Genomic DNA, 26,554 nt, shown 5'->3' with positions numbered 1-26,554 from the left:
CCCCCTGGGGGGCATGAAGAAATTCTGGGGCGGTGCAAGCCAACCCAGCCTCTCCCTCCGCCCCAATCAAGTTTTGCTCCCCCGGTCAGTTCCTTTTTTCTTCTCAACAAGTTTTGCTGCTATTTTGGGAGGGTTTTTCAAAAATCAAAAAGGGGGCGTGATGCCGAAAAGTTTGGGAACCACTACATTAGATGGTCAACCTCAGCTCCAAAAAACGCTTCTTCAAACCCCACTGACACGCATTTTAATTGACTTTAATGAATTCTTCTATTACCTGTTTACCCATGCCTGCTGTCACCTGTGAATCCATACCAAGTCGCGTCTTTCCTAGAACCCTGCAGAATATTTGGAACATTCTCAGCAAGAACTGGACTGCAAAGGCTAGGCTATAATGGAAAAGGCACAGGTGCCGTATGGGTAAGAGCTATAGCAGGAACAATCAGCTATACCTATGCTTGGGACTGAAAGTGTACTGTGCAGCCACTGAAACACATACCGGATTACTGTTTGGGGTCATGCCTAGAGCAACACAACTTGTTGTGTTCCTGAAACATTCAGTAAATACCATGCCCCGTGCCATTTTGGAGATGCTTAAATCTTACTAATTCACCTCTCCTATGGCAAGGATGTTCAGCAGCAGCAACTCTACAGGCTTAGAGGTTGCTAATGCATAGTCCACAGAGTTCTGAGGTGCACCATGCAGGTTGCCTCACCATTAATACGGGAGAGGACCTGGAGAGAGTTCAAGTCCTAGTGTCCTCCTTCAGCCAAGCAGCAGGGCACTGACTACAGGCTGGGGCACCTAGCCTCCACCTTCAAGAAGAGGATGGCTGAATTCTAAGTATTATCTGGACTCCTGGTTACTGGCCAACCTTGCTCTTCTGCTGGGTAAAGTTTAGGCCTCTCTGGTTTAGTTCTGAGAGGGGACAGTTGGACAGAGATTTGATCCTGAGCTTGCCCCAAACCTTCTGAACCATTCTGGCCTGGGAGACGCTCCAGGGCGATGGGTCCCCTGCCCTCTAGAAAAGTGGGAACGGTACTAATCATGAAAGAAAGCTGGTCCCATGCATTTAACATCCTCATATCACACTGTGGAGGGTAGGGATGGGGAACCTTTTTTGGGTCAGGGGCCGCTGACCCACAGAAAAAATCAAGAGGGGATTGCACACAAGTGAGAATCAAAGTGAGAAGCCTCTGACTGAGAAGACACTCCCCACATTCCCCTTGCACGCCAGAGCATAGGGGGGTCCAGGCTAGTAGATTTTGTGTGCTCCAGGCCTGCAGGTAGGTGACGGAAGGGCTAGAGCACTAGCACGGGCTCCCCAAAGCTGAGCCTGGGGGGCCAGATCCAGGCAAGACAGGGGCCAAGCCCTTATTTGTAGTCATGAAGTGTCTGATTACACTGCAATTAGACATCCATGGCTGGCCTGTGCTATACGGCCCTGCAAGGTGGTCCCAGAGCTCAGGCTGCAGCAACAAGCCCGAACAACCCCATTGCAATTAAGCAGCACCTTTGCCTGAGCCCATGACCCCAAATCAGTTGGCACAGGCCACCCCTGGTTGTCTAATTGCAGTGTCAACATATTGATTTTAAAAAGAATTCCAAGTCTCAAAATCAATTGGAGTTAGGCACCTAATCTTCTTAGGTGTGTCTGAAAACTTCAACAGGCGCCTACATCCACATCTTTAGGTGCCTAAATATCTTTTGACAATGTGGCCCTAAATCCAAATATCCAAATATTCTTTAGTGATATTAGGCCTTTTGGAACCACTGGTTCTCTAGGTCCCTAAAGGAGTGTCCACTAGAACGGAATTCCACTCTAGCCACATGAACATCTCCAGTCTTTTCCTGGGTTCACCTAGCCTTACCTCCCGTGCAGCACATACAAAACACCTTCCTGCTCTCTGCCCCACATCCAGAATTTCCATTTGAGTGACAACATCTCACTGAATACGGCATCCGATCTCGACTGACTTGCTCTGTGCCAATCCACACCACAACGGTTATGTCTTGTTTACTTTTATGTTATCCTTGTTATTATTGGAACTTTTAAAAAAAGTATTTAACTCTAAGAGCTTCTCAGACCACCATGTGTCTGCAGAATCCACTGCACTGAAGATCAAAGGGGCAATTCTACCTTTGGCAGGGCAATTCAGACACATTAGAAATGTTTTATAAAAAACTGTATAAATCCCTTTTTATTGTACCTGAATGTTTAAACTCAAACTTCTGTTCGCGAAGACAAGTCCTGTGATCAGTGGCAATTGTAAACGAGGCCACTGGTCTTGGCGAAATCTCGTTTCAGGCTCTACCCTCTGCTGTTTTTAAATGGAAGTTTTTATGAAGGGGGTTTTGTCTCGCTGGAGGTGGCTGAAGTCAGAAAAGACACTATCAGCCACTTCAGAAGGACACTGTCAAAACCGCAGCATTTCTGAGTGGTTCCCTTGTACCTTACAATCACAGGAGAGGGGGATATTTGGGGGGAGAGGGAAATACCAGCACTGAGGGTCCAAGCACTGAAATCTCAGCATCTTAAGAGAAAGAGAAAGACAGATAGTGAGGAAAAAAAGAGAGAAAGAGAGAGAGAGAGACAGAGATACTGTGTCCATACTGCACTGGATTTCTCAAAAATCACACAGCTTTAATACTTGTACGCTGGGAAAGCCACTTGTTTGGTCACGTACTGCATAATGAAGCCTGGCTGGCAGGGGCTAAAAGCTTCACACTGGGGATGGAAGGGCAGTCCATTTTCCAAAGGGAAAATCAGAAGCTGACTAGCACCACCAGCCTGCTCCTGCATGGGGAGTCACTACCTTGGAGCATGTGAGCATGTGAGACAGATGAAGTGACAGTGGATGGGACTACAAGGGGTGGGTGGGAGAGAATCCCTGAAGCCAAACAAAATTTACCACAAGGATTCAGCGTGTCAGATGTCCCATTGTTGTTCACAAGGATTCAGCTGCCAGAAGCATCAAGATAGTTTCTCCTGAGCCTCATCTCTACCCAAATTCCTTCAGAAAGAAGGGTCTTTCATTTCTGGAGCAGGCTTTGCTGATGTGCATCTGTGCCCAAGCAGCAGCTGCTTCAACAAGCCAGAGTTGGGAGAGAGAGAATGTGTGAGGGCGCGTAACAGACAGAGGTATAGCCGTGAGACCCAGCCAGCCTCCAGCTGGCTTTAGAGCAGCCAGGATCTTGACATATCTGCTCATTTTAGAGCAGCCTTCCAGTGCCTGGGAACTGGGAACGGTTGCATGTACACACATGTGTGAGAGGGCAGAAGGGTGGAGTTAACAGAGTTGGATTCAGTAGCACCAGTGAGAGCTCCTCTTCGCTCCCCATCCTGGGCCACAAGCAAACTGGCTGCTCCATGCCGGGACGGACTGGCTGCTCCATGTATGTGATGGCAGGCTCCTTGGAGCAGGTCTTAGTTTGGGTATAGGACATGTCAAGTGCCATGCACCTCAGGTATTATTCCAAGGTTTGCTGGTGAATGGGTGTAATGGTCCGATCCCTTGTTAAAAGCACCCAGGATTTCCAACCCCCCGGTCTCCTCCCCCCCAAATCAAGGCTTGTCTTGCATAGCAGCACTTCCACGGACAGGTGTTAGAGCTGTGTGACTCCTTTCTTCTTCAGGGGGACTGGAGGGGGAGTTTCAGTTACCATTGGGAGCAGGAACACTGGCTTCTCACAATGCGTTTGGAATAAACTACAGCACAGCATAACCAATCCAAACCGAAAGAGGAAAACAAGAGAAAGCAAAAAACCCAAAAGGAAAAAAATAAAAAAAGAATAAATCCACTTTAAATGAATCAGAATTGAAAAATAAATTAGATATACATAGGAAAAATAATAGTAATTAATTTAAAAGAGTGGCATGCAAAGAAGATTGTTACATTCTCCTATCATGCATCAGGCCCAATGTCCAAACGGCAAGGTAACCATGACGACAAAAAAGTGCAAGAACTCAGCAACATTACCAAAGGATGCATAGAGAGGCCCACAATGCAACTCAACTCATCTCTGCGAGACCCGGGAACGGGCGGGTCTCGCTCATCTTAAAGATTTCTTGCTTTTTCTCTTTTTTATTTATTTATTTTTTATTTTGTTATTTTTTTCTCTTACGAATGTAAAAATGTGGGTAAAGAAAGTAAAAAAGAAAAAAACCACACCAACCTTCTCGTAGCTCTGAGGGATGTTAAGGGGGTTTGATGCGGAACACAATGACATGAGGAGAAGAGAAAAATAGGGGAAACACAGAGAGAGTAAAAAAAGGCCTTCTCAAGGCTGTCAGCTGCAAATTGATTTTTTCTTTTCTCTTTTAACCAAAAAAAAAAAAAAAAAAGAAAGAAGATAGTAACGACCCTTCTTATTGTCTCATTTCCTTCCTCCTCTCCCTCCCATGCTCATGTTTAAGAGCATCCAAGCTCCGTGAAGAGTCAGATTGGGAACCATCCAAATTCAGAATTAGCACCCAACAGAAGAGTGGAGCCCCAGCATGGAGTTCTCACCTTCACAAGCTCATCTGCCATTTTACAGAAGGAGAGAGGATATAAATTATTCCAGGCAGACTGGACCTGGAGCAAAGAAGATCCCCTAATTGAAAACTTTGGCTGTCCATAGCCCTTCACCACCACCTCCCCCTATGCCCAGCTGTGCTCATGCTAACTCCAAAATAAGACTTACTTAAAATAAATCATAAATAAATAAAAAAGAAGAAAAGAAAAGACATTTCCTTGCAATGTTAAAACTTACAACTCCTATCCCAGGTATTCTATAGAGACAAGCATGTTATGGGAGAAACAAGTCAATTGGAAACACAAGCATGTTCAAGACTCTTTAAAAACAAAAACGGAAGAAAAAAATGTGCGTGAACCCCTCCTCCCCCACTTTTCTTCCCCAAATGACTGCATTTCAGAATTGCAGTTACCTTTTAGAGAAATTAACACACAAGAAACAGGGAATTAGCATGAAAAGCACCCCAAACGCAGCACGGGCTAGCCTCCATGGTATTCTCTGGCTCTTCTCAGCCAGCTGCCAATGCTGGCTTCCTCTATGCCAGAGGCTTCAAGTGCACACATAGGCTAAGTTTTAGTATAAAGGGCCATCCAGGAGGGGAGACAAGCAGCTCTGGGCAGCCAGAACCTTTGGCCAATTTTCAACTCATCAGAAAGGTCAGGGTGTTTTAAAAACAACCCCCCCACACTTCCTTTAAAAAGCCCAGCTTGCAATTCATTTAGCCTTTGTGGTGTGTTGGATCCTGGATTTCAAAGCCCAGATTACAAGGCAAATTTCAGAAGTGATTTTGCAGCTAGCCACAAAAGGCTCTTGAAAAACGTAGCTTGTAAATACACAAAAGCCTCCTCTCCATAGGCATGTGATTCAGTAAGCATGAGACACAGAGAGAGGAGGGCACACAAGAGCATGGGTCCACATCTAACCGCAGTGTCAATGCGGGTGAGGGGAGCACTTCCTCGGCTAAATGGAATGGTCATGGCAGCAGCTGGCGGGGATGGCAGTTTTACAGTGAGAGGGGCAGGTCCTTGCGCTCGTGTTATCAGAGGGCTTTGCTGTGGAAAAATATTAGTCTGCAGGAAAATATTACCCGTCCGAGAGCTTAAACCAGGTGAACGACAAAATGCAGTGGGCCACTGACCCAGAAAATGCTAAAAAGCATCGGAGGAATTCAACTGGCAACCAATATCCCTATTGTATCTGGTCCGCAGGCTGTGTGGGGAAGGGGGACCCCAGGAGTGTGTGGGTGGAGCCTCTGTTTCACCATACATGTATATCCAGGCCAGAAGGGAACCGGGGTAGGCAGCCCCTGTGGCCAGGGAGTTTGGGAAGGTAAAGCCAGCTGGCACATGAGTGAGAGAACTTGCCGTCCAGTGCTCAGGACAGCCCCACGCAGAGTAATGCCATACCAGGCCTGGCGTGGAGCAGTGAGCTGAAAAGCAATGCCTTCTGGGGGACTGGGCTAGCTGAGATCCCTCTTCAGCTGCCCTGCAAGAGCAGTTGCCCCTCCCTGTCCCTCGCGAGGCAAGGCGAGGTGAGCCTGCTGCTCCACGCTCCCAACTGTCCTCCATCCCAATTTTGGTGAGACTCAGGGGTGGGTGGGCTCAACCAAAGGGAGCTCACCCCACAACTAGCCACAGCCTCTCTGCAGCAGAGATTATGTGCTCCCCTCTGCCATATGGGACATCACATCAATGCTCTTGGGTCAGCTTCCAGGGCAGCCTGGGGATCAGACCTGACCTCACGATGGGGGTCAGGCCTCTGTATTGCTGCTGCAAGTGCACTTTAGGCACTGCTGCAAACAGGAACAATGATACCGCAAGGGCCAACAGTCTCTGTGACACTGCTCAGTCTGCAGCAGAAAAAACAAAGCGCTCTCAATATATTTCAGGGGCCGGAGATGCTTAGGGGTATTATACCCTGGCAACCCCTTTCCCTTTGACTTAGGTAAGCTCTCCAGAGGGATCCAGTCAGCAGTGGAGAAGGGACTCCACCATTCATTCCCAGAGGTGCCCTCAGGTTCCACCCCCCATGATCTCTTTTCACAGCAACACCTCCCCCTGGCTCCATGAAGCAAACAAATGAACACAGCAGGGGCAGAGGGAGCCCACGCATTTGCCAGCATTCTGAGCCGAGGTGCTCCCTACCTCTCACGTAAAGGTTAGCGGGTGAAGAGTAGCGCACCCCGGCGCTGTTGCTGGCCACACATTCATACTTCCCCTGATCAGTCTCTTCGCTGCTCTCAATCTGCAGGCCACCTGGTAGGAGAGAAGAAGATGGCAGCAAAGAAATTATTTTTTTTTTTTAAAGAGAAGGCCTGGCACCAACCCCCCTCCATGCCGTTTTTCCTCAATGCCAACTGTGGCACAGGGTGCAGGGCTTTTTGCTCCCAAGCTAGAACTTTAAGGCATTGCCAGTACCAAACCTTGATCAGAACGGCCATTGCCACTGCTGGACTAATGGCCCAACACAACTCTCACAATCCTGGCCTACAATGTGGTTAGAAATAGTGCAAGCTGCCCCATACTGTCCTATCAGTCTGCATCAACCCTGACCTGGGGAGTTCAGGTCCTGCCTTCTGGGTTGAGAAGACCACCAAAAAAACCCAACTCTGGTGGCTTCTGCAATGTAAACATTTTCCTCTAGGAACTAACATCTCCAGCTTATCTTACATGGGCCACCAGACAGCCATTGGGGGCCATGACTTCCTATTGAACTAGGCTGAACCTGCACCAGCGACCTTTGAGTTGAAAGGTTCTGTAACCCACTACCAGTCCCCTGAGCCATCCCTGGCACTGCTGCAGCAACACCAGGCTCTCAGAGGCTGACAGAGTGCTTGAAAAGTGCATGTGCCAAAGGGAAAACTGTGTGAAAAACAAACTGGAATTTCTAAACTGCACATGGGTTTCCATCCCCTTTGAACAGCTAGTTCTTCTGGCCAGACCAACAAGAATCAGGGCTTCTTCTCTACCTGTACACTATTTCAGCTGATGAAAATATACTCAAGTCCAGACTAAACATGCCTATCACCAACTAGTTCAAAAGAGCCCTGCGCAAATATGTAGCACATAACTACACAGATGAAGATCACCTCTGCATTTTACCCTAGAAGGCAACAGATCTGTCGAACTCAAGTTAAAGTATATATAGCCTATAAAATAAACCAACATATCAAATATTTTATTTGTTATATATATGCACATGACACAGCTAGAGAACAGAGCCTTGAAAATTCCTTGACTGCATGAAAAATTACAGCTTGGTAGATGCGTACTGACAGGCTCTAAGTGAGAGGGTAGAAACGGTACCATTGTTGATTCGGTAGATTCAGATTCATTGCAGGTCAGGGGAGAAGAGTGTTGTGTGTGAAAACAGGAAGGAGTTAGTATGAGTAAGAGAGGGTGAGTGACTGAGCGAGCATGTGACTCCAGTGGATGGTAGATTGCAAATGGAGAGTTGGGATTTACACTTGATAGAATTAAAAAAAATAAAAAAAGCCAAATTTGCAACAAAAGGACCCACGGAGATTTCAATCCAGTAGAGTGACTTGAAAACCAAATAGTCTCTAAACTCGGGCAGATGAGAAACTTCTAAATGCAACTTCAGCTGAGCTAGGTTGACCAGATGTCTTGACTATACAGGGACAGTCCAGATACTCAGGGTTTTGTCTTACACGGGCATCTATTGCCCTCCAACCCTGTCCTGATTCTTGCTTATCTAGTCACCTTAAGCTGAGTAGATTTTTTACAGTATTCAAGCCACAGCAGTCTCTGTCATCCGAAAGCTTTATCTGGGAGACTGCTGTGTCAGGTGAGGGCTCTGTGAAGCTTTTGTTTATGTAGTTTGGCTCCCCTAATCCCAGCCAAGGTTTTATTTAGCTCACAGTGGTGCCTGTCTGAATGAGGACCGCCAAGGGGAGACTTCAAACCAAACTCAAGGGTGGGAATAGAATGATGCAGCTACAGCTGGAAAGCATGCCAGGGTCTTGTCTACACTGGGGAAATCAGGACCCCTTGGTTCTCATGGAAGGCAACTTTGCCAGTGATAGCAATGAGGGAAGCTGTCTTGTAGACAGGTTGGTGTGTGTTTGGTGTCTTCTGAGAGCAGGTGTAGACATGGTGGCAAAACATGTGTGCACCTTCTACCATTGCTATCAGCAGTGGAGAATTTGGGGTTTAATTTTGCCTGGTTAGAGGCTCCCAGAAATTATGGCTGGGGTGTTCACAGGGGCTAATAGGAGTCATGCAGCCCAACCCCATTCACTGTCAGTGGTAGCGGAGGGTCTCACTCCCTTCAGGTGAAAGATTCAATGACATAGACTGGGTATGAAAGTTACTTACCAAGAAGCACCTGAGGTTAGAGAAAGAAAGAAGGCTTGTTAGGGGGTTGGGGACTGAGCATACTGACACCTCTTCCAACAAAGTGATGGGCACCCTCCATCGCCACGGACATCAAGGGCTCCAGGGCACCCAGCACCAATCATGATAAAGCCCTTGAGTGGTTACCAAGCTCTGGCAGTGCTTAATGCCAGACATACACCTCAGTCATTCACAGCCCTGGGGAGATTAGCTCTTAAACCTCCACCATAAATTTCAGACGGCAGCATCTGAGCCTTGCAAAGGTTTCACCAAGTCCATCCAGCAAACAGAAAGAGACACTGGAACAGTATTTAAAATAAAGACAGACAGACACAGAAATAAATATCCAAAGGGGAGGCAGGAGTAGAAACCACAACAAACAACAACAACAACGAGACTTTGGGCTGAGTAGCGATCACGTGAAACAGGAACGGATTTGGAGAAAAGTTGTTTGGTGAGGAGCAGGTGGGTAAGTGACTGAGTGAGTGGAGTGGGGGGATCTCTTACCTCGGATTGGAGTACCTTCTGCAAGGGAAGCAAAGGAAAGAAGTGAAAGGAGTGAAAAAACCAAAACCGCTTTGACTGCCAGTGGGAAAAAGGACCCAACTCAAGGAAGATCAATCCTGGCAGGAAAACTCCTACACTACCGGGCTTCATCTTTAATTACACAGACTGGAGGGGGTTGGGGGAAAGGACTCCAGGCAGCACACTCCAGTTCAGACTATGGGAGGCTTACTCAGGGCACTCAGCTTGGAAAGGAGGAAGCTGGTCAAATCAATGGTCCCTCCATTGGTCACAAGGGGAAAGGGAGACCACATATGCAAACCTGCTTCCATCCTTCCAGCCTTATGGGAAGATCATTATCAACCTGCCATCCCCAGACAGGAAAACAGAGACCCAGGGCTTGCGCAAAGTCACACGACAAAGTTGAGACTAGAACCTAATCCTACACACATAGTAATGATTCACATGGGGCACGGCCCTTCATAGAACACCCTTGGGTCTATCGTCTACAGTTATATGGAGAGCGGCTGGCTCTGCAGCACATTACTGGATGCAGCTACATGCTAGAAAAAAGCTGCAGGTGTGACACAGGACGATGCTGCTGCCCTTATACCTGGGAAACCTGCAAAGGGGATTGCCTGGAGTAGCTGCTCTGGAAGCCATCCTAATAAACTGTAGACTGGGTTAATTTAAACTCAGAATTCCTTGCATTTGGGGAGAGGAAGAAGAGACTTGCTGTGATTGGCCACCTCATACATCCTAGGGCTGCCTTCAGCCAAACCCCCTCCAGTTGTTTCTGCTGGCAGTGCCCATCAGTTGTCCACCGTGCACGTGACATCTCGTGGGCAAGAGGAAATGACATCATGGCTGACAAGCAATGACACAGCCCTTTTGTTTCTTGATGTCACTGCCCCTCCCTCTGATTTCCTGTTACACTCCTGAGGACAAAAGGGACAGGAAACCACCTTCCATTGAGAACATAGAGGGTCCTTTTCCCCATGGGCATTCAGATTTGCCGCACAACTCATTCAAGAAATGTTTTTACCCCAATCCTGAAAACGGGGCAGACTTGGCAAATCCACACTCCTAACTCTCCCTACCATACAGAAGTGCAAGAGCATCTCAGTAATAACAATACTCTGCCACTGGGCAGAACAGCTCCTCTAAGGATTTTACAGAACTTGACAAATACCAGCCTCATATTCCGTTCCCTCATGGGGTAAAGAAATATTCTGCCCCGCATTTTACAATAGGGGAAACTGAGGCACTGTGGGTGAAGTGAGTTGGCTGAGGTCACAGAGGGAAGCTTTTCAACAAAAGGCAAGAGCAAAATGCAGGACAAAATGCCAATCCTAAGGCTATCCATTCTCCTTATCCTTCACCTCTGCTCATCCTCCTTTCTTTGCACTGCAGTGCACCATTTTCAGGATAGAAGGTATAAAGAAATATGTATTATTGGTTACAGTTAACCTTTATTTGAAATATTTCCAAAGGAGTTAAGGGAAGAGAAGTGTTATATTGTTAGGCTATTAGATTCTAGTTAGACTCAACTTCTAGTTAAAAGGTTAGGCAGTATGCTGGAGAAATGTTAGCATCTAATTAGGGTTAGGAACTAGCTAAGGTTAATAAAGCAGGTTGGTTAGCTGTCAGGACAAAGATCAGAGAGCGCAGGTAAGAAAGAAATAGGTGGGAGGAGCATTTACTTGGACTATCTCCACAAAGGTGCGGTTGGGCAGGTTTTAAAGAGCGAGCAAGAGAGAAAGCAGCAGAGGGTTATAGATAGATTGAGTGGAAGTACAAAACAGCCTCTAATATACCCTTTTGACTCAAAATCAGAGTGAAAATCTACCATCTGTGATGTGAATCTGGAGCAAGACTAAAGGATGGGGGTAGGAGAGGCAAGGAGAAACCTTTATCACCTCCTGCCCGGGGTTGGCTGCTACAGAGCTTCTGACTGTGAGGAAACATGCTGGAAATCATGACCTCATATGGATGGAAGGCAGGACCCATCGACTTCCTGAGTTATCACAGCTTATGGCTTGTGATTATCCATTCACTCAGAGCACTGCTAGAGCCCATGGGAACAGGTGACAGCAGCTCCAGTGCTTGTGGAGAACAAGCCACCCCCAAAGGGAGGCTATGCTTGGCTTCCCAATTTCTGCTGGGTGTGGGGGAAATGGATCTGGAGTGGCAAAGGCTGATTTCTGATGGGACTCGCATCCTGCAGGCAGGCAATGAAATCTGGACCAAAATGGAAGAGACTAATTGTGGGCGATGGGGCGGGGTGTGGGGGTGGAGAGAAGCAACAGTCTGAATAGTTTCTGGGGCACAGATGGTAGATTTTCACTGTTGGAGTTTCACATCTAACTACATTCATATTCAATTTAGCAGCAGGACAGCGCTGGAGGGGGACTGCAACAAACAAATCTATTCTCTGGTGGCCCAATGCATGCCCCTGAGATGGCTTGGGAACAGCAATTTTTGAAAGGCATCTATGATCTACAACTGACTGACACACAGCAGCCTGGCTCTGCTGGACGGGGCAGGGCAGGTGATGGCACAAAACACCAGCATAACCAGGGGCAGCTTCAGCAGATTGCAACCGGGGTTGGGGGTGATATGTGCTTCTGAAAAATCAGGCTCACGGTAGATAAAGGTGCCCCCAAATTAACCCTTATGAAAATGTTCTTAGTGTCTGCAAGGCTGAGAATTTTCCAGTTCATTTAGGACAGCATAAAGTCTGGGGACAACCCATGCAAGACCAGAGTGAGTCTCTGGAATAGTGGGGCTTTCAGGAATCAAGCAGGGCATGAGATCAGGGCAAGTGATACCCACTATCCCTATAGTGTCTTCCTCAGTCTTTCAGGGGGTGGAATCTGGTCACTGAGACACAACTCTTGGAGCCTACATCAGCCCTGAGAACCCAGGCATTACGCAAGACAAAGAAGCTGCATTCCAGGCAGGGTGCCGTTCTTGGTCACCATCCCAGCCTCATGGGTATGCAGGGACTGCTCTGAAACTACCTGCCCCACCGTGTTTTTCTAAACAACAGAAGCTACAGGGCGAAGCTGAGCCCTCAAAATGGGACACATGGAGGTGCCATCGCCATGGCAACCACAGGAAATGCAAGGCCTACCAGGCCACATGTGCCTTGCTCTCCCCTTGGGGTGGTGAACAGTTTTCTAAACCCTCAACAAACAATCATGAAGGACCTGCTGCAATTTTAACACCTGATCCTGTCTGACAGCTCCAGTTGCTAAGTCGCTGAGAACAAGCCGGGACTTGGCACAGGGAGGAAAATGCAACATGAGTGTTGATGGCAGCTTCCCATCAGGGTCCTGGCACCTCAGGGAACAGGAACAATCTAGAAGGGACGTCTCCGTCCAATCACTCCCCCCACAGCCCTGTGATAGATGGCTTCCATTTTAAAATTCAGTGCCTAATGCCCCTTCCCCACAAGCTCTCACTTCAGACAATGCCAATAACACCATTAGATGTGAAACTCCAAGACCTCCTGCAGGCGTGAACACAATTACCACAGTTCCAGGGTAAAAGCTACAGTCTAATTGGGGAATTCCAGGACAACTGTTGCTAAGTTACAAAAAAATATCTATCCAATGTTAAGAGGTTTGTGTTTAGTTATATTTCCTCATATAGATATATTTTAATTATGATGATGGTTATTTTTGTAGCCTGCAATACCCCTGCGGCAGTTCATTAAGAGGGCAGAATATCCCTACTGAAGGAGTTAGTAAAAGAAATGCACAACATGCCTCTTGAAAAAGCTGTTAAGAAGGAATTAGTTTAAAGGGCGAGGGTTATAAATCTGGACATTAGCGGGTTTGTTTCTGGTTTTGTTTTAAATCGAACAAAACTTACCAAAGGTCTCTGAATGTTAAAAATAATGAAAAACGGAAGGGAAAAGAAAAATAAAGTTTGTTATAGCCAGTTATTTCAAAAGCAGAAGACGACACACAAGATACAAAAGGGTTAAGTGCTTGTAAGGTTTAAGACGTTGACAGCTGTGTTCCCCTCCAGAGGGCACAGGCAGGCATTAGATATCAGCTTGACCCAATCCCATTGTGTAGTCCTGAAGCATAAGTTTCTCTACCAAGAACACAGAAATGGCACATTTTTTTTGTTCATGCAACAGTTAGAAAATCCTTAGGCTGAGATTTTTTTTTAAAATCTCAGGGAGTTTGGAACCCAAATTTGGGTGACTTCTTCAGGCTCCTTAGAAGAATCCAAGTGTTTAATTCCTTTAGGGACACTCGGGGTTAGTTGGCCCAAAGTCCGTGAGAGTTAAATTATTTCCAATAACCTGGAAAGTGTTAAAGAGGAATGGATCCTAGATGGAGAAAGACATCTATGCAGAATGCTCCTAAATTCAGGTTTTCTGATCTGCCTGCTCTGGCAGCATAAAGGGACCTCAAAGAAAGTGAAAAAGGAATATATACCCACTGTAAAGCCCTTTTAGGCTATGACTTGACTGCAGAGTTATATCGGAAAAAGATACGCAATTTGCATATCTTTTTCCGCCTTTTTTTCAGAAGAGGCTTTTCCGAAATTTGGCCTGTCTACACATGGCCAAATTTCGGAAAAAAACCCTCTTTGAGAACATCCCTTATTCCTCATACAACAAGGAAATCAGGGATGCCGAAAGAACGTATCTGCTTTTTTGGAAATTGTTCCGAAAAAGTGGACGCATTCTTTGGACACGGCAGAGCTTTTTTGGGATACCTCTGGTGGAAATTCCTCTAGTATCTCATTTGTGGAGATACCTCTGGTACCCCAGAAAAGCTCTACAGTGTAGACACAGCCTTAGACACCTAGAGAAATGTAAAGGGGCTTTAGCATAGAAGAGAAACAGGTGCAGACAGAGCTACCAAGTTTTGGGCAGCCCCGTCTGTGATATTTTATGCAAATCCAGTAATGAGCTAATTTTCATGGTTGCATCTAGCTTGCATACAACCATAAACTCAGTCTAACTCAATGGGGTGCATTTCCTCCTGGTGAATTGGTTCCTATAGTGGACAGCTGCAAGGTAAGGCTCCCATACATGAAATGTACTGGCAGAAAGCCCTCTGGGGAGAGCTCCTCTACAGACAACGAGCACTTGAGTCTTCATGGCCCACAAGATTTTTAGCCTCTCTCGTGAGCCTGCCAAGTAGTGCCAAGAGTGGTGGTGCGATTGTGATGTGTGATCTCTAATGGAAACCCACTATACTCATTTTGTGTAGGGGCCACCAAATATCCATTAGCGGGCAATAATTTCTAAGCCCCGTGGAGTTGAGCACAGCACACTTCCTATTGATGGCCTTCAGGCAAAAGGCTCTGCAGCTCATTAGCAATGTCCTGTTGCATCCCACACCCTAACACAAATGAGTGCTAAACCCTTAAGAGCCAGATTTGTTTTCTGGAAAGATAAATGCATTAAACTGAGTTTGGACATTTGTTCAGCAGCTCACACATGCAGAGTTTCTCTCCCCTGCTCAGCAGGCACAGGCGACATCTCCCACATATTACATTCCTCACAAGAACACTCTGAGTCCACCACCCCCAGTTCTTAAAGTGATAGTTCCCGTTAATCAAGCTACAAGTACGAGATGTGTAACCCTCGGGGGGAGGGAGGAATACTAATATAATATCTAAATTCACATCTCCATACAATGCCCTGCCGTGTAAAATAATGTATACAATTATTCCAGCATCCTCACACTAACATTGATTTCACTTTACATGGGTAGTCAGCCAGGTTTGATCCTATAACCATCAGATCTACAATAAAACTCTTCTTTACTTCCACTATATGAGGGGAGAGGCCTAGCCTTCTCTGTGAGGAGCAGCTGATGAAGGGGACTAGCACACAGAATGCGGGAGAGCAGGATTCTGTTATTCTTGTTTCTGGGAATAAAATGTGGTCTAGTAGCTAGAGACAGCACAGCCAAGGGTAATGAATCGCAATTTGGTTTGTCTCCTGGGTTTAAACTTGAGATCTCTAGAACTAAAAGCATAAAACTCCACTATCTGAGCTAACTACATTAGCATAGAGGCAGTAGTAGGTTCTGCTCTGCTGTCTGGCCACTAGATAGGGGCAAAGATCTACTTTGTGTTAGCGTGAATTACACAAGTACATCTTGTGGCCTATTTCTTCTAAAAGGCAGGCAGTGTGGCAAAGTGGATGAGAGTTGGAGCTGGATTCTTGACTGCATTGACCTCAGTTATCCTACCTGTAAAATCAATGAATGGTAGTTGCCTCCCCTCTCATAAGGTAGGTATATGGCCTTGCTTTCTAAGGGTTTGTGCAGAAATATTAAGAGTCTGTGAAAGAGCTCTGATTTGAATTCATGGGCTCTTGGCTTGTAGCTCAATGTACCTTGCCCTAGGCTACAGGGCACTGAGTGACATTGTATCAGTTGTATAGGAATGCATGAGCCCTGCAAGATGTGTGACACATAGCAGGTGTGCCTGGTGTCCTTATTTCCATCTATATAAGACGAATATACATTTTTATAGGCCTTTTCATCTGAGATGAGGCAAGCTCTTTAAAAGCAATCATTAAAAAAGCCTGGCCACTCCTTGATGCCATCTCACATCATTCCTTTTTGGCAGATGAGTGAAGGGAGAGGCAAAAATCAGTGGTTTTGCTTTCCAGAGGTGCTGAGCATATGGAGATTCCAGTGACTTCAGCTTCTCCGAAAATCAGGCCACACAGGGAATCAAAGCAGGAATAGAACCTAGGAATCCTGACAGGCCATCACCTGCTCAAACTACCAGAATATACTCCCTCCTGAAATGGAGAAAGAAGAGACAGGCTTGTAATAAGGACAATAGGGCCCTTTCGGTGTTCTGTGAAGAATGAATTTCTAAAGAGCTGTAAAATGATATCAGCTCCATGGAGGTCCCAAAAAAGCAGATTCATCCAGAGGAACAAACTTTCTGTACTGAAGCTGAACTATTTATTGGGATGATACTCTAAGGGTATGTCTACACTAGCCCCCTAGTTCGAACTAGGGAGGATAATGTAGGCATTGGAAGTTGCAAATCAGGCCCGGAATTTATAACGGGTAGTTCGATTTAGGGGCTTTAATTTGAAAGCCCAGAATAACTGCCCACATCTACACACGGCAGAGAAGCGCGATTCCGAGATAAACCCCTTAGTTCAAATTAACAGTTAAACCTAATTCCATAATTAATTCGAACTAAGGGGTTTATCTCAGAATCACGCTTCTCTACCGCGTGTAGACGCGGGCATTTATTCCGGGCTAGTCAGTTTCCAAAATTGTGACCGCCCAGGAACATGCTAATGAAGCGCGGGATATTTAAATCCCACGCTTCATTTGCAATTTCGGTCACCCTCATTAGTCTCCGTAGTTCGAACTAGGGGGCTAGTGTAGACGTACCCTAAGGGAGATGGGTCTCAAATCAAGAATCTATCCCGATTCAGCAAGCACTCAGTATTTTGCTGGACAAAGATGGAAGTCAAGCACATGTATAAAAGCTTGCTGAATTGGGGTCACAATGAATTTGATTTCTGGGACTTATGGACCAGCCCAATAAAGTTGTATCTGAGTTTCCAATGAAGCAACAGAATGTATAAGTAAAACAATCCTTGTCACAGAAATCATAAACAAAGGTGGACTATGTTTTCTGAAGTGCCTAATGATTTTGGGTGCTTTAGTTTGAGTGGCCATCTTCTGACATTTCAAGGGGGAGCTGATTTTCAGAGGCCAGAAAATCTGGCCCCTTTACAAAGTCTCAAGTTGGGCACCCAAAACCCCAAAACAGGCACATTCGAAAATTTCAGCCTATAGATATAACCACCCGTAAAATGCTTCCATTCACTCCTTGATGGGACGTAAGCTCCTAAATTACTTAGGTGCTTTTTCAAATAGTATGAATTAAGTTTTATAAATCCCCACCACTTATTCTTTTTTAAAATCTGAAATTTGAACCTTGCATTTAGGAGACAGTGTTCTCTTGTGCTGAACCTTTGCTGTTATAAACTTTGAGAAAGCAAAGCAAGTAGTAAATTAATCTTTCTGGACAATAGGAATGCAAAATATCTGATGGGGAGGGAACAGTACATAATTGGAACGGGGAGGTAAACATGGAAATTAACCTTTAAAAATCAGTCAATGCTGGCCCTTCAGCACCAAAAATCTTTGAACTGACCCTATGCCAAACAGTACAAAAGAGCAATTAGATTGTCATGTTTTCTGACAGTCGATCTTGCATTACAAGAATCAGATCTGAAGATTTTGGAGCCAGGGGCAGCCTGGGTAGAAGTAACTGGATGTAGCCCCATTGGCTGACTTGGAAACTGGCTGAGCCTCAGAAGCAGCTCCCACAAGGCAACACCAGCTCCCATGCTAAAGCCTCTGTTCCCTTTCTTCCCCTGTTCTTAGGCCTTTACCTCTTAGCTGAACAAGGGTTCGACTGCACAACAAAAGTGAGGCTAGGTCTGGCTAAGTCTAATCAGATAGCTGTGTACTTTCTAGGCTGAAAGTACCCAGAGCCAAGCCTGAATTGCAATAAAAAAATCTAAAAGGTTGCTTTTGTTTTAGTTTCCGTTGACAGGTGAAGCTCCCAAAGGCGACTTTGTGCTTGCAAATGTCTGAGAGAGAAAGGGCGGATATTTTTAAATGGGATAACTTGACAGTGCTTTATCCATAGCTTTGAAACAAAAATACATGCACACGCACAAACATGTACATTAGGTACGTGCGCGCACACGCACACACGCACACACACAGTGTACAAATAACTCCTGAAATGCAAACAATGAAAGATGCCACACTAACATTCATAAAACCAGAAAAGGACAGATGGACGAACAGAGTGGGGAAGACACAGAACTGACAACAGCCACAGAGCTGGGGTACGTCTGTTCACGGAGCACCATTCCATCGGGCATTGCTGCCCGCTCCCTCAAGTTTGCTTGAGAAAGCTCAGAGCTGCCCTCTGGCAACGGCTATAAACCCAAAAGGATTCGATACCAAAGGGATGCTACAAGGAGCTTGTTTCTGCCATGGGCTGTGGAAAGCCCCGCCACACCCTAGATGGGACCATCACAGCTGTCACCATGGTCCTGACCCTGGTATGGATGGGCCTGAAAGCTCCATGTTTGGTGCTGTCACCCTCCTTGCTTCATTTATACAGCTCAACATCTGAGCAGGGCCTCCCTCCCTCTCTCTACCCTATTACCCAGCTCTCCCTTCTGCTCTTTTAATTCCTCCTGGTTAGGCAGAGCACCCTTCCATGAGTGTTGCCAAGTTACCAGCTTCCCTGGGATGGGAACTGGATTCTCGGTGGAGTTTGGCTTCCTGTCAATCAACACGAGGGCTGGGCGCAGAAAAAGATGAAGAAAATGAGGGAAACACCCACCAGCCAACCACCTTAGTCGAGCAGTTTTACCAGGTCTTCTGTAGAACTGCTTATATTCTAATCTCCAGGACAAGAGAGTTGGCTCACACCAGCTGCCATCGGCCCAAAAACCTCTGTGTAAGCACTTTTTGGGGCCAGTTCTAGGATTCGTTCCCATCTGGGCTTGTAGGGAGGCCTTACCTGATCGTAGCTGCTTTATCCTCCCATTGCTGGCACTGGGGTCGACGGGCAGGAAATCTTTGAACCATGTGATTTCTGGGTCTGGGTTCCCACTTGCTGCGCACAGCATGGTGGCTGTCCGTGTGCGCTCTACTACTTTCAGCTGGGGTCCCATGTCAATGTTTGGGAAACCAGAAGGCAGCTGGTCTTCTGTGGGAGGAAAACAAAGGAGAGAGGCTTGGTTTAGTGCCTTTTCAAGATCAGGGGTGGTAGTGGGGAAGCTTAATTCAACAGAGTACTCTAAAGAAAGACTGTTGGAGAGAACCCCAATCCATTTCACAGAGTGAGTTTAGATATGACCCCTAAATCTTGCTCCCAACTGTAGCTTTACTATTATTTGTATTGCATCCAAGAGACTCCCATCAGCAATTGAGGCCAAACTGTGCAGGGCACTGCACAGACGGGAAAAGGCAGGCCTGAGCCTAAGAGATTACAATCTGAACAAGTCACATTTTCCTGTTTTTTGTATTTTTTTGTTTTGTTTTTAAAGTTCTTCTCTCCCTCGGAGATCGGCCAACTGCACAAAAGTAAAAGTGACTATCTGTGAAGTCCTGTCAAACAGACAGTAGAAACGAACAGAAAGATTTTTCAGTTGTAGTAACCTTAGGGGACTCTTGTAACAACAGGAAGCAAAACTCTTTCAGACAGAGCATGATTTTTAAGGTTATTAATTTCAATTGTTGTGTCTCTAGGACAAGAGACGCACACATCAACAATTACAAAACAGCTCATAGTTACTCTCTTGCCCTCTAGGGCAGTATTTCTGAATGCCCAGTCCATGGACCAGCACCGGACCATGGCAACCTCCATACCTGTCGGTAAGATTTCCCTGCCATAGTTTAGGAAGGCAGCAAGCTGGTCCCAACTATTAAAAAGCTTGAGAAATGCTGCTCTGGAACCTCTTTCCTAAGGAAAATGGTGCAGGCTTAACTCGAGTTCGCTAACTCGTAAAAACTAACATGAGGTAAAACTCTAGGCTACGCCACAGTCTCTATCAGCTAACTCATGTTAACACCTAGAGTGACTTGGAAAATGATTTTCCATCCTATAAAAAATGTGGAGATTTTGAAAAAAAGTAAACATCTCAAACTGGAATGAAAAGAAAAATAAAAAAAATATTTTCCATAAAATGAAATTCTGGGGAAAAAAAAATCACTGTAGGTCAATGAAAATATTTTATTTCAATTTTAACTGTTTTTTATTTTTTAATACACACAAATTTCAAAACAAAAAGTAATTTCAAAACATGTGTATTGCCACTTTCTGTCTAATAGGAAACTATTTTGACTACTTTTTTTCCTACCAGCTCCAGTCAAAAACTATGGACTGCCTTGCATTCAGGAGGATTTTACCTTGTGTTAGGTACCACATGTTGGCTAACATGAGTTAAGGACACACCATTTTCCCTGGTGATAACTTACCCTTCATGCCTGGCAGGCTGCAAATAGGATATAAGCAACATGGGGGCAGCTTACAGACATTTTCCTTTAACTCCAGCGCTGACACATTAGGAGCCCAAGGTTCAATTCCGGCCTGAGGGAGGGGCACAGCACAAACATTTAAGGATGGGATTTTTCCAATGTGCTCAGTGTTGTCTTAAATCCGCTCGCACTGGAGACAATGGAGGTTTTCACTGACAGTGGCAGCAGAGATTCACCAACGCTGAACACTTCTGAAAATCCCAGCCTACAACGCTCACCTTGGGAAACATTGCAGAGCTTTTCAAATGCAACGGTGAGGCTGTATCCTTCTTGCATCTGACTGAGTTCCCAAGTCAAAGGCCAAACTGTGTACCACACATACTGCTGAATCCAAGGGACAATGGGACAAAAGAGAGGAAGTAACAGCCCAAGTGTGTTGCTTCCCCCCCTCCTGCCCCCATACCTTCCTTTTTAAATGAGAGGCAGCCAGAACTCCCAGGTCCTAATGCTGGCTCTGAGGTCTGTGCGTGTCATTTTAGGTGAGTTACTTCATTTTTGCTGTACCTCTGTTTCCACATCTGTGAAACTGGGAACATCACTGGAGTGCAGGCGTAGGAGCAGCATTTCTCCCAGGAGAGATTCAGGTGCTGCCCAGCTGATTAACTGAGTGCCTACAGCAGTCAGCATGTGCTGCTATTGGTGGTACACATCAGCACATGCCTTGGTGCACATAACCACATTTATTCCACCCATGGATAGAAAAAATTTGAGGGAACACTGGTAAGAAGCCAAGGTTTGTACAATGTTTTAAATCAGAGGTATGCTATGTAAATCCTAACAAGCTTTATTAATGATGTTCAGGTACTGTAGTGATTCATAGAATAAATGCCTACCTAGGCCAGTGGTGTGGGTAACCTACAGCCAAAGGGCCACACGCGTCCTATCAGGGTAAGCTACTGGCAGGCCACCAAACAGGTTGTTTAGCTTATGTCTGCAGACATGGATGCCCCAAGCTCCGTTTGGCTAGGGACAGCAAACTGTGGCTAATGGGAGCTGTGGGTGGCCATACCTGGAAGCTCACCAGCAGACTTACCCTGGTGGGTTGCAGGTCATTCACCACTGGCCTAGATCGTCTCAATTTTCAAAATGCAGCCTCCATGCTCTGAGCATGCCAGGGGCCTGCTGAGTCCATGCCAAGCTACTTACCCATTAGAGAGCGAAGCACTAAGCAGCTGTCAGGTTCATGAACAAAGGTTCGTTTAAGCTCCAAATACTGTGCCACTTCCTACCGTGCAGCTAAAGCAGTACAGATCCCCTAGTGTGGATGCAGTTCCATCAATATAAAGCTGCTTTATAATTCCCATACAGGAAGGGGAAGAAGCTATCTTGGTCTACACTGCAGAGGAAGATCGAAGCTGCTGCTATCTTCCAGGATTTGAATTAGCGATCTAGTTAAGACAGCTAATTCGAAGTGAGAGGGAGGCTCCAGTCAATGCCGGCAACCCTGCTTTCACAAGGAATAAGGGAAGTCAAAGGGAAAGTGTTCTTCCTTTGACTTCCTGCAGTCTAGACAGAGCCGAAAGCCCAAGTTAAGCTACTTCGATTTCAGCTTCTCAATTAACATAGCTAAAGTTGTGTATCTTAATTTGACTTTGTCCTGTAGACATACCCTTGGTGTATTAGACAGTTTTATACCTATACACCTGCATCCATCCTAGGAGCTGTACCATTACCAGTAAAAAAATCACATTCCTCACTGATACTGTTATACCATGTAAGCATTGCAGGCAGACAAGGCCTCAGGGGTAGCAATGCTGTTACAGCTTTCCACAGTTTGATACATCAGCTCACATTTATAGCATCAAATCCACCTGTGGAGCAGAATAAAGAACTTCTCTCACCATTTAAATGTATCATGGAGTCCAATTAGGGGTCAGAGCATGGGGTCTGAGATTGGATGCTGGGGCCTGTTCCTGGCTCTGGTACTGATTTGCTTTGTGACTTCAAACAAGTCCCCTTTCCTGCCCCTCAGTAAAATGGGGATATTAAAAAATCCTGTTCTGGTCCCACATGAATGCTGTTTTGTGATTTCATGTGTGTGGAGTGTTTTACAATACTTTGGTGGCAAAGACTTTTTCAGTGGCTCAGTATTATCCTGTTTCCACCCCACAAACAGGCAGGAACTGTTTCTCCAGCATCTTTGTGCAGCACCTAACATGGGGGTCCTCAACCAGGACTAGGGATTTTGGATGTGACCCAAATAAAGGATTAATAATAATACAAGCACCTGGGACATGACATGGACTACCTGCTCCATTCTGCATGTTGCTGGGAGCCGTCCACTCCCGGGTGAGTGACACTTCCCAACCTGCAGGGCTGGAGCCCCAAACAGACTCTCAAAATAAAATCAAGGAAAAGTCTTAATTTGCTTTCTGTACTGAAATATAGAAACACATTTTAGGGACTGAGCTAAACCAGCAGACCGTGTCCTTAACTCACCGAGCTCTGGGTATTGCAGCGGTCTCTGAGCAGCGTGCGTTCCTGCAGCTCGTATCTGCTGCACTACGCAGGCCCACACAAGAGTGAGTTCAGGACAGAGAAGCAGCCTGGGAACTGCTTTGCCTACGCTCACTTCAACCAGGCTTTTAATGCATTCGCTTCCCTTTTTTAAACAGGCCATTGCATAGTGTTAAAGTAGCCGAAGTCTGATTGGCTGAAGATGACATCATTATTGATTACCGCTTGCATTCTGTTCCCTGGTGGTGATGCTACTCCACCTGGCTCAAACCCGAATCTGTTAATTTCACAAACCAATTACTCCGCAGAGAGAACAGCCCTCTTGACTGGGAGGGTGCGCGTGTGAGTGTAAGAGTGTGTGCACGTTGGGGGAGGCCTGGTACAACTATTATTACTGAGTGTTTCTAATTAAACAAAAATGTTAATCTTGCAGCACATTGTGCACAATTCCTCTGAGTTTAATTAAAACAACTGCGGCGAGAGGCGTGATCAGATTTGAGGATCAGACCAGCAGAGGAAGCATCTTCAGACAGAGCATATACCACCGATTCAAGTGCTAGGATTTCCTTCCTGCCAGAAAAGCGAAACTGTTCTTTATCCCCTCACAACTGGATTCTCTGCAATCAGCTCAATCCCCACAAGACATGAATACCCCCCTCTTCCCAGTCGACACACAAAAAACCACACCGGCTACAAACTGCCTGGCTTGGACGGCGAGTTTTTCTAAAAGTTGTCCCGATGTCTCGGTGAACAGAAGACTCATGATGCAAGATGAGGGAACCTGGAGGATACCTCTGGGCAGGTGTCTGCAGCTGATTCAAGCTGGCTTTGTAGGGAAATTTGCACTTGCTGTATTATTAGAGCCTCCTGAGCACCTTGTTCAGTCCTGCTCTTGGACTTAATGGTTTAAATGGCTTCCTCGGGGGAAAAGCTGGTGAATTACCTCCAGGCCAGTGAACAAAGTAGCGTGAGAAAGAGCAGAGGACAGGAGAGGGTGCTTCAACATTTATTTATAATAAATCCTACCAGAGGACATACTCTGCGCTGGGAAAAAAAATGCATCAAACCATCCAGGGCGCATGCGCTCACACGCACACAATCATACAAATAAAGCCGAGGTCACGGACTAGCAAGCAAAAGCACTCATAGTCGCTGTCTCCTTGTCGCTCTAGAAGGTGGCAGCTCTGTATTTAGATAATTAATTGAGCTGGAAATGAGGATGATGAAGAGAGATAAAGTAGGGGCTACTGCTGCTCTTTTCCCTGGGGTCTGCACACTAGTTTAATCATTTAAAAGGTGCGGGCGCGGTACATTAAATGCAAAGAGCTATGCTGAAGCAAAATGACGGATGTGTAGTCAAGGATGTCAGGAAATGCAGAAGAGAAGAGTAACACAGTCCCTTTCTCTCCATACACCCGGCTCTCTTAGGCTAAGTCTAGACTACGGGGCTTTTTCCGATTGCTTTTGTGGAAGAGGCTTTTCCATCATTTGGCCCAGTCTAGACGGGGGCCCAATGGTGGAAAAGCCTCCTCTTTCAGCGGAGCCCTTACGCCTCATGAAACGAGGTATGCAGGGCTCCCTGAAAGAGCGGGTTTGCTCTTCTGTGGAAAAAAAGCGGAAGAGCAAACGCGTTCATTGGACGCGGCAGGGTTTTTGCGGGATACCGTAGTCTAGACATAGCCATGGTGCTTGACATACCTTAATAAAATAAGCTGCACATCACCTGCTCCCACCCCATCCCACCCCACCCACATAAAAGAATATTGTCACTGCAGAAGAAGGTGCAGAGGGTTGAAGTGACTTGCCCAAGATCACACCAAAAGTCTGGAGCAAGGCCATGAAGAGAAGAACCCAAGTCTGTTGAGTCCTATTCCTGTACATTGCTTACAAGGCCATGAGGACCCAGAGCCAGCTCTGATCCCTTGGGTATGTATGTACGATATGCCTTTGATACTAACCAAACACTCTTTCTCTTTGTACTTCATCCAGTGCACTGGAAGACCTAAAAACAACTACGTGGATGAAATGAGAATCACTAAGCTCCAATGAACTACCACAGAAAAATGATTCCAGGCAAACAACACCCCATTCCATGTAAATGAACACTTCCATGGAATGATCCCTCCATGTCTAACCTTTTAGTCCTCATCGGAAACCCACCTAATACCGTCACAAGAGAAGCCTGGGAGTTTCATAACTCTGCTAGACACCCCAAATCATGGATTTATTAAGATACTGGATTTATGGCTCATGACTGTGATCTATAACACACAAACCTACCTTTGTCTTACAGCTGCAGATATGTTACCTGTCCACTGTAGCCTGAATGGCTTCTTGCAACATGTGTTATCTCCTTATCTGTTCCACTCTTGTAGTTAACTGTGACACTGAATATGCGCACACAGCAAATAGACCCTGCACCTGACCTGTGCTAGCCTACTTGAGCTTGTGGGAATATGGCTGTGGAGCTGTTTCATTGCTGTGCATACTTCAGGGTACAGGCTGGAGTTCAGACTCTAGGACTCTGCAGGGTAGGAGGGTCCCTGTAATTATATTCTTGAAGACTATCTTAAGGCATACCAGGAAGCACAGTAGTGCTTGCAACCTTCAATTTCATGTATTATGATTTCAGAGTTTAGCCACAGAACCATAGTGCTTCATTACATTTATTCTTTTTTTGTTGCTTAGTTTCCTAGATTTTTGGGGGTTTTTTTTAAAGAGAAAGTAAAAAAATAGGCAGCCACACAATCTTATAACTGACAAGATCAGCCAGCAAAAGCCAACTGATGCCTAGCAACGCCATTAGAAACCTGCACGCTTGTAGTCAAAGGGCACCAGTCTGATGACTTGAATCTGCTATGGCAGCACTGCAGGCTAAGCATGTCTTTCTATACCTATGCACCACTTTTTAAAATCAAGATTGGATGTTTTTCTAAAAGATGTGCTCTATTTCAAGCAGGAATTATTCCGGGGAAGTTCTATGGCCTATGTTACACAGGAGATGCAACTAGATGAGCGCAGCGGTCCCTTCGAGCCATGGAATCTTTGAATCAATGAGCTAATTTTCTTTCAACTTGGCTTAATTTGTAGACCAAAGCAAGCTCTACCAAACAAGTCAATTTGGAAGAAAATCTCGTGAGAGCTTTTAAAGTTAGTGAAGCAATTTTTTTAAAAAAATGCAAACTTCACTCTCTTTAAGTACACCCCTTTCGGACACAACTCTTTGTACTGTGCACTCAGAACTGAAAAAGGATTTTTATTTATTTCTGCTGCATGGGCACAGGCCACAGCTCACCCAGTTAATAAGTAGGCCCACCCAAATCTGGGTCTGTGTGAATATAGAGGCCAAAGCCCAGAAGGTTGTGGATCAGGAACACCCTGCAGAAGAGCGTGGTCTCAGCCTGTCTGAAAAGCCTGGGCTGGCAAGGAACAGAAAAGTAGCATAGCCTGCTTTGTCACCACCTCTGTGCAGTGCTGCAAACTTCTCCCAGCACTGGACAACTTTGATGAGAGCTGATCCGCATGGAGATGCCAACCTGCCTCGACTTAATCCACGCCCACCCGTGAAACTCTGGGGTTCACTCCTCTCATTGACCAGCCTAGCACATAGACTCCATGCACTTAAATTCCTTCTC

At 45.9% G+C, this 26,554-nt stretch overlaps 1 protein-coding gene across 16 annotated transcripts in view; it reads right to left on the bottom strand.

The window, feature by feature from the left end:
* PTPRS (protein tyrosine phosphatase receptor type S) overlaps positions 1-26,554 on the bottom strand; it is a 276,924-nt gene that overhangs the window by 76,719 nt on the left and 173,651 nt on the right. For all 16 annotated transcript variants that reach the window (XM_075903067.2, XM_075903072.2, XM_075903074.2 and 13 more), the window contains 2 exons: positions 18,943-19,131; positions 6,661-6,771 (listed from right to left, as the gene is read on the bottom strand). In XM_075903067.2, coding sequence (XP_075759182.2) covers positions 6,661-6,771; positions 18,943-19,131 — 300 coding nt within the window. The remainder of the gene's footprint in view (positions 1-6,660; positions 6,772-18,942; positions 19,132-26,554) is intronic.

Source organism: Pelodiscus sinensis, chromosome 32, assembly GCF_052426305.1.
Source record: "Pelodiscus sinensis isolate ZL-2025 chromosome 32, ASM5242630v1, whole genome shotgun sequence".
Classification (NCBI taxonomy): Eukaryota; Metazoa; Chordata; order Testudines; family Trionychidae; genus Pelodiscus; species Pelodiscus sinensis.
Note: the sequence above shows the minus strand (reverse complement) of the source record. Positions and strands in the feature narration are given on the sequence as shown.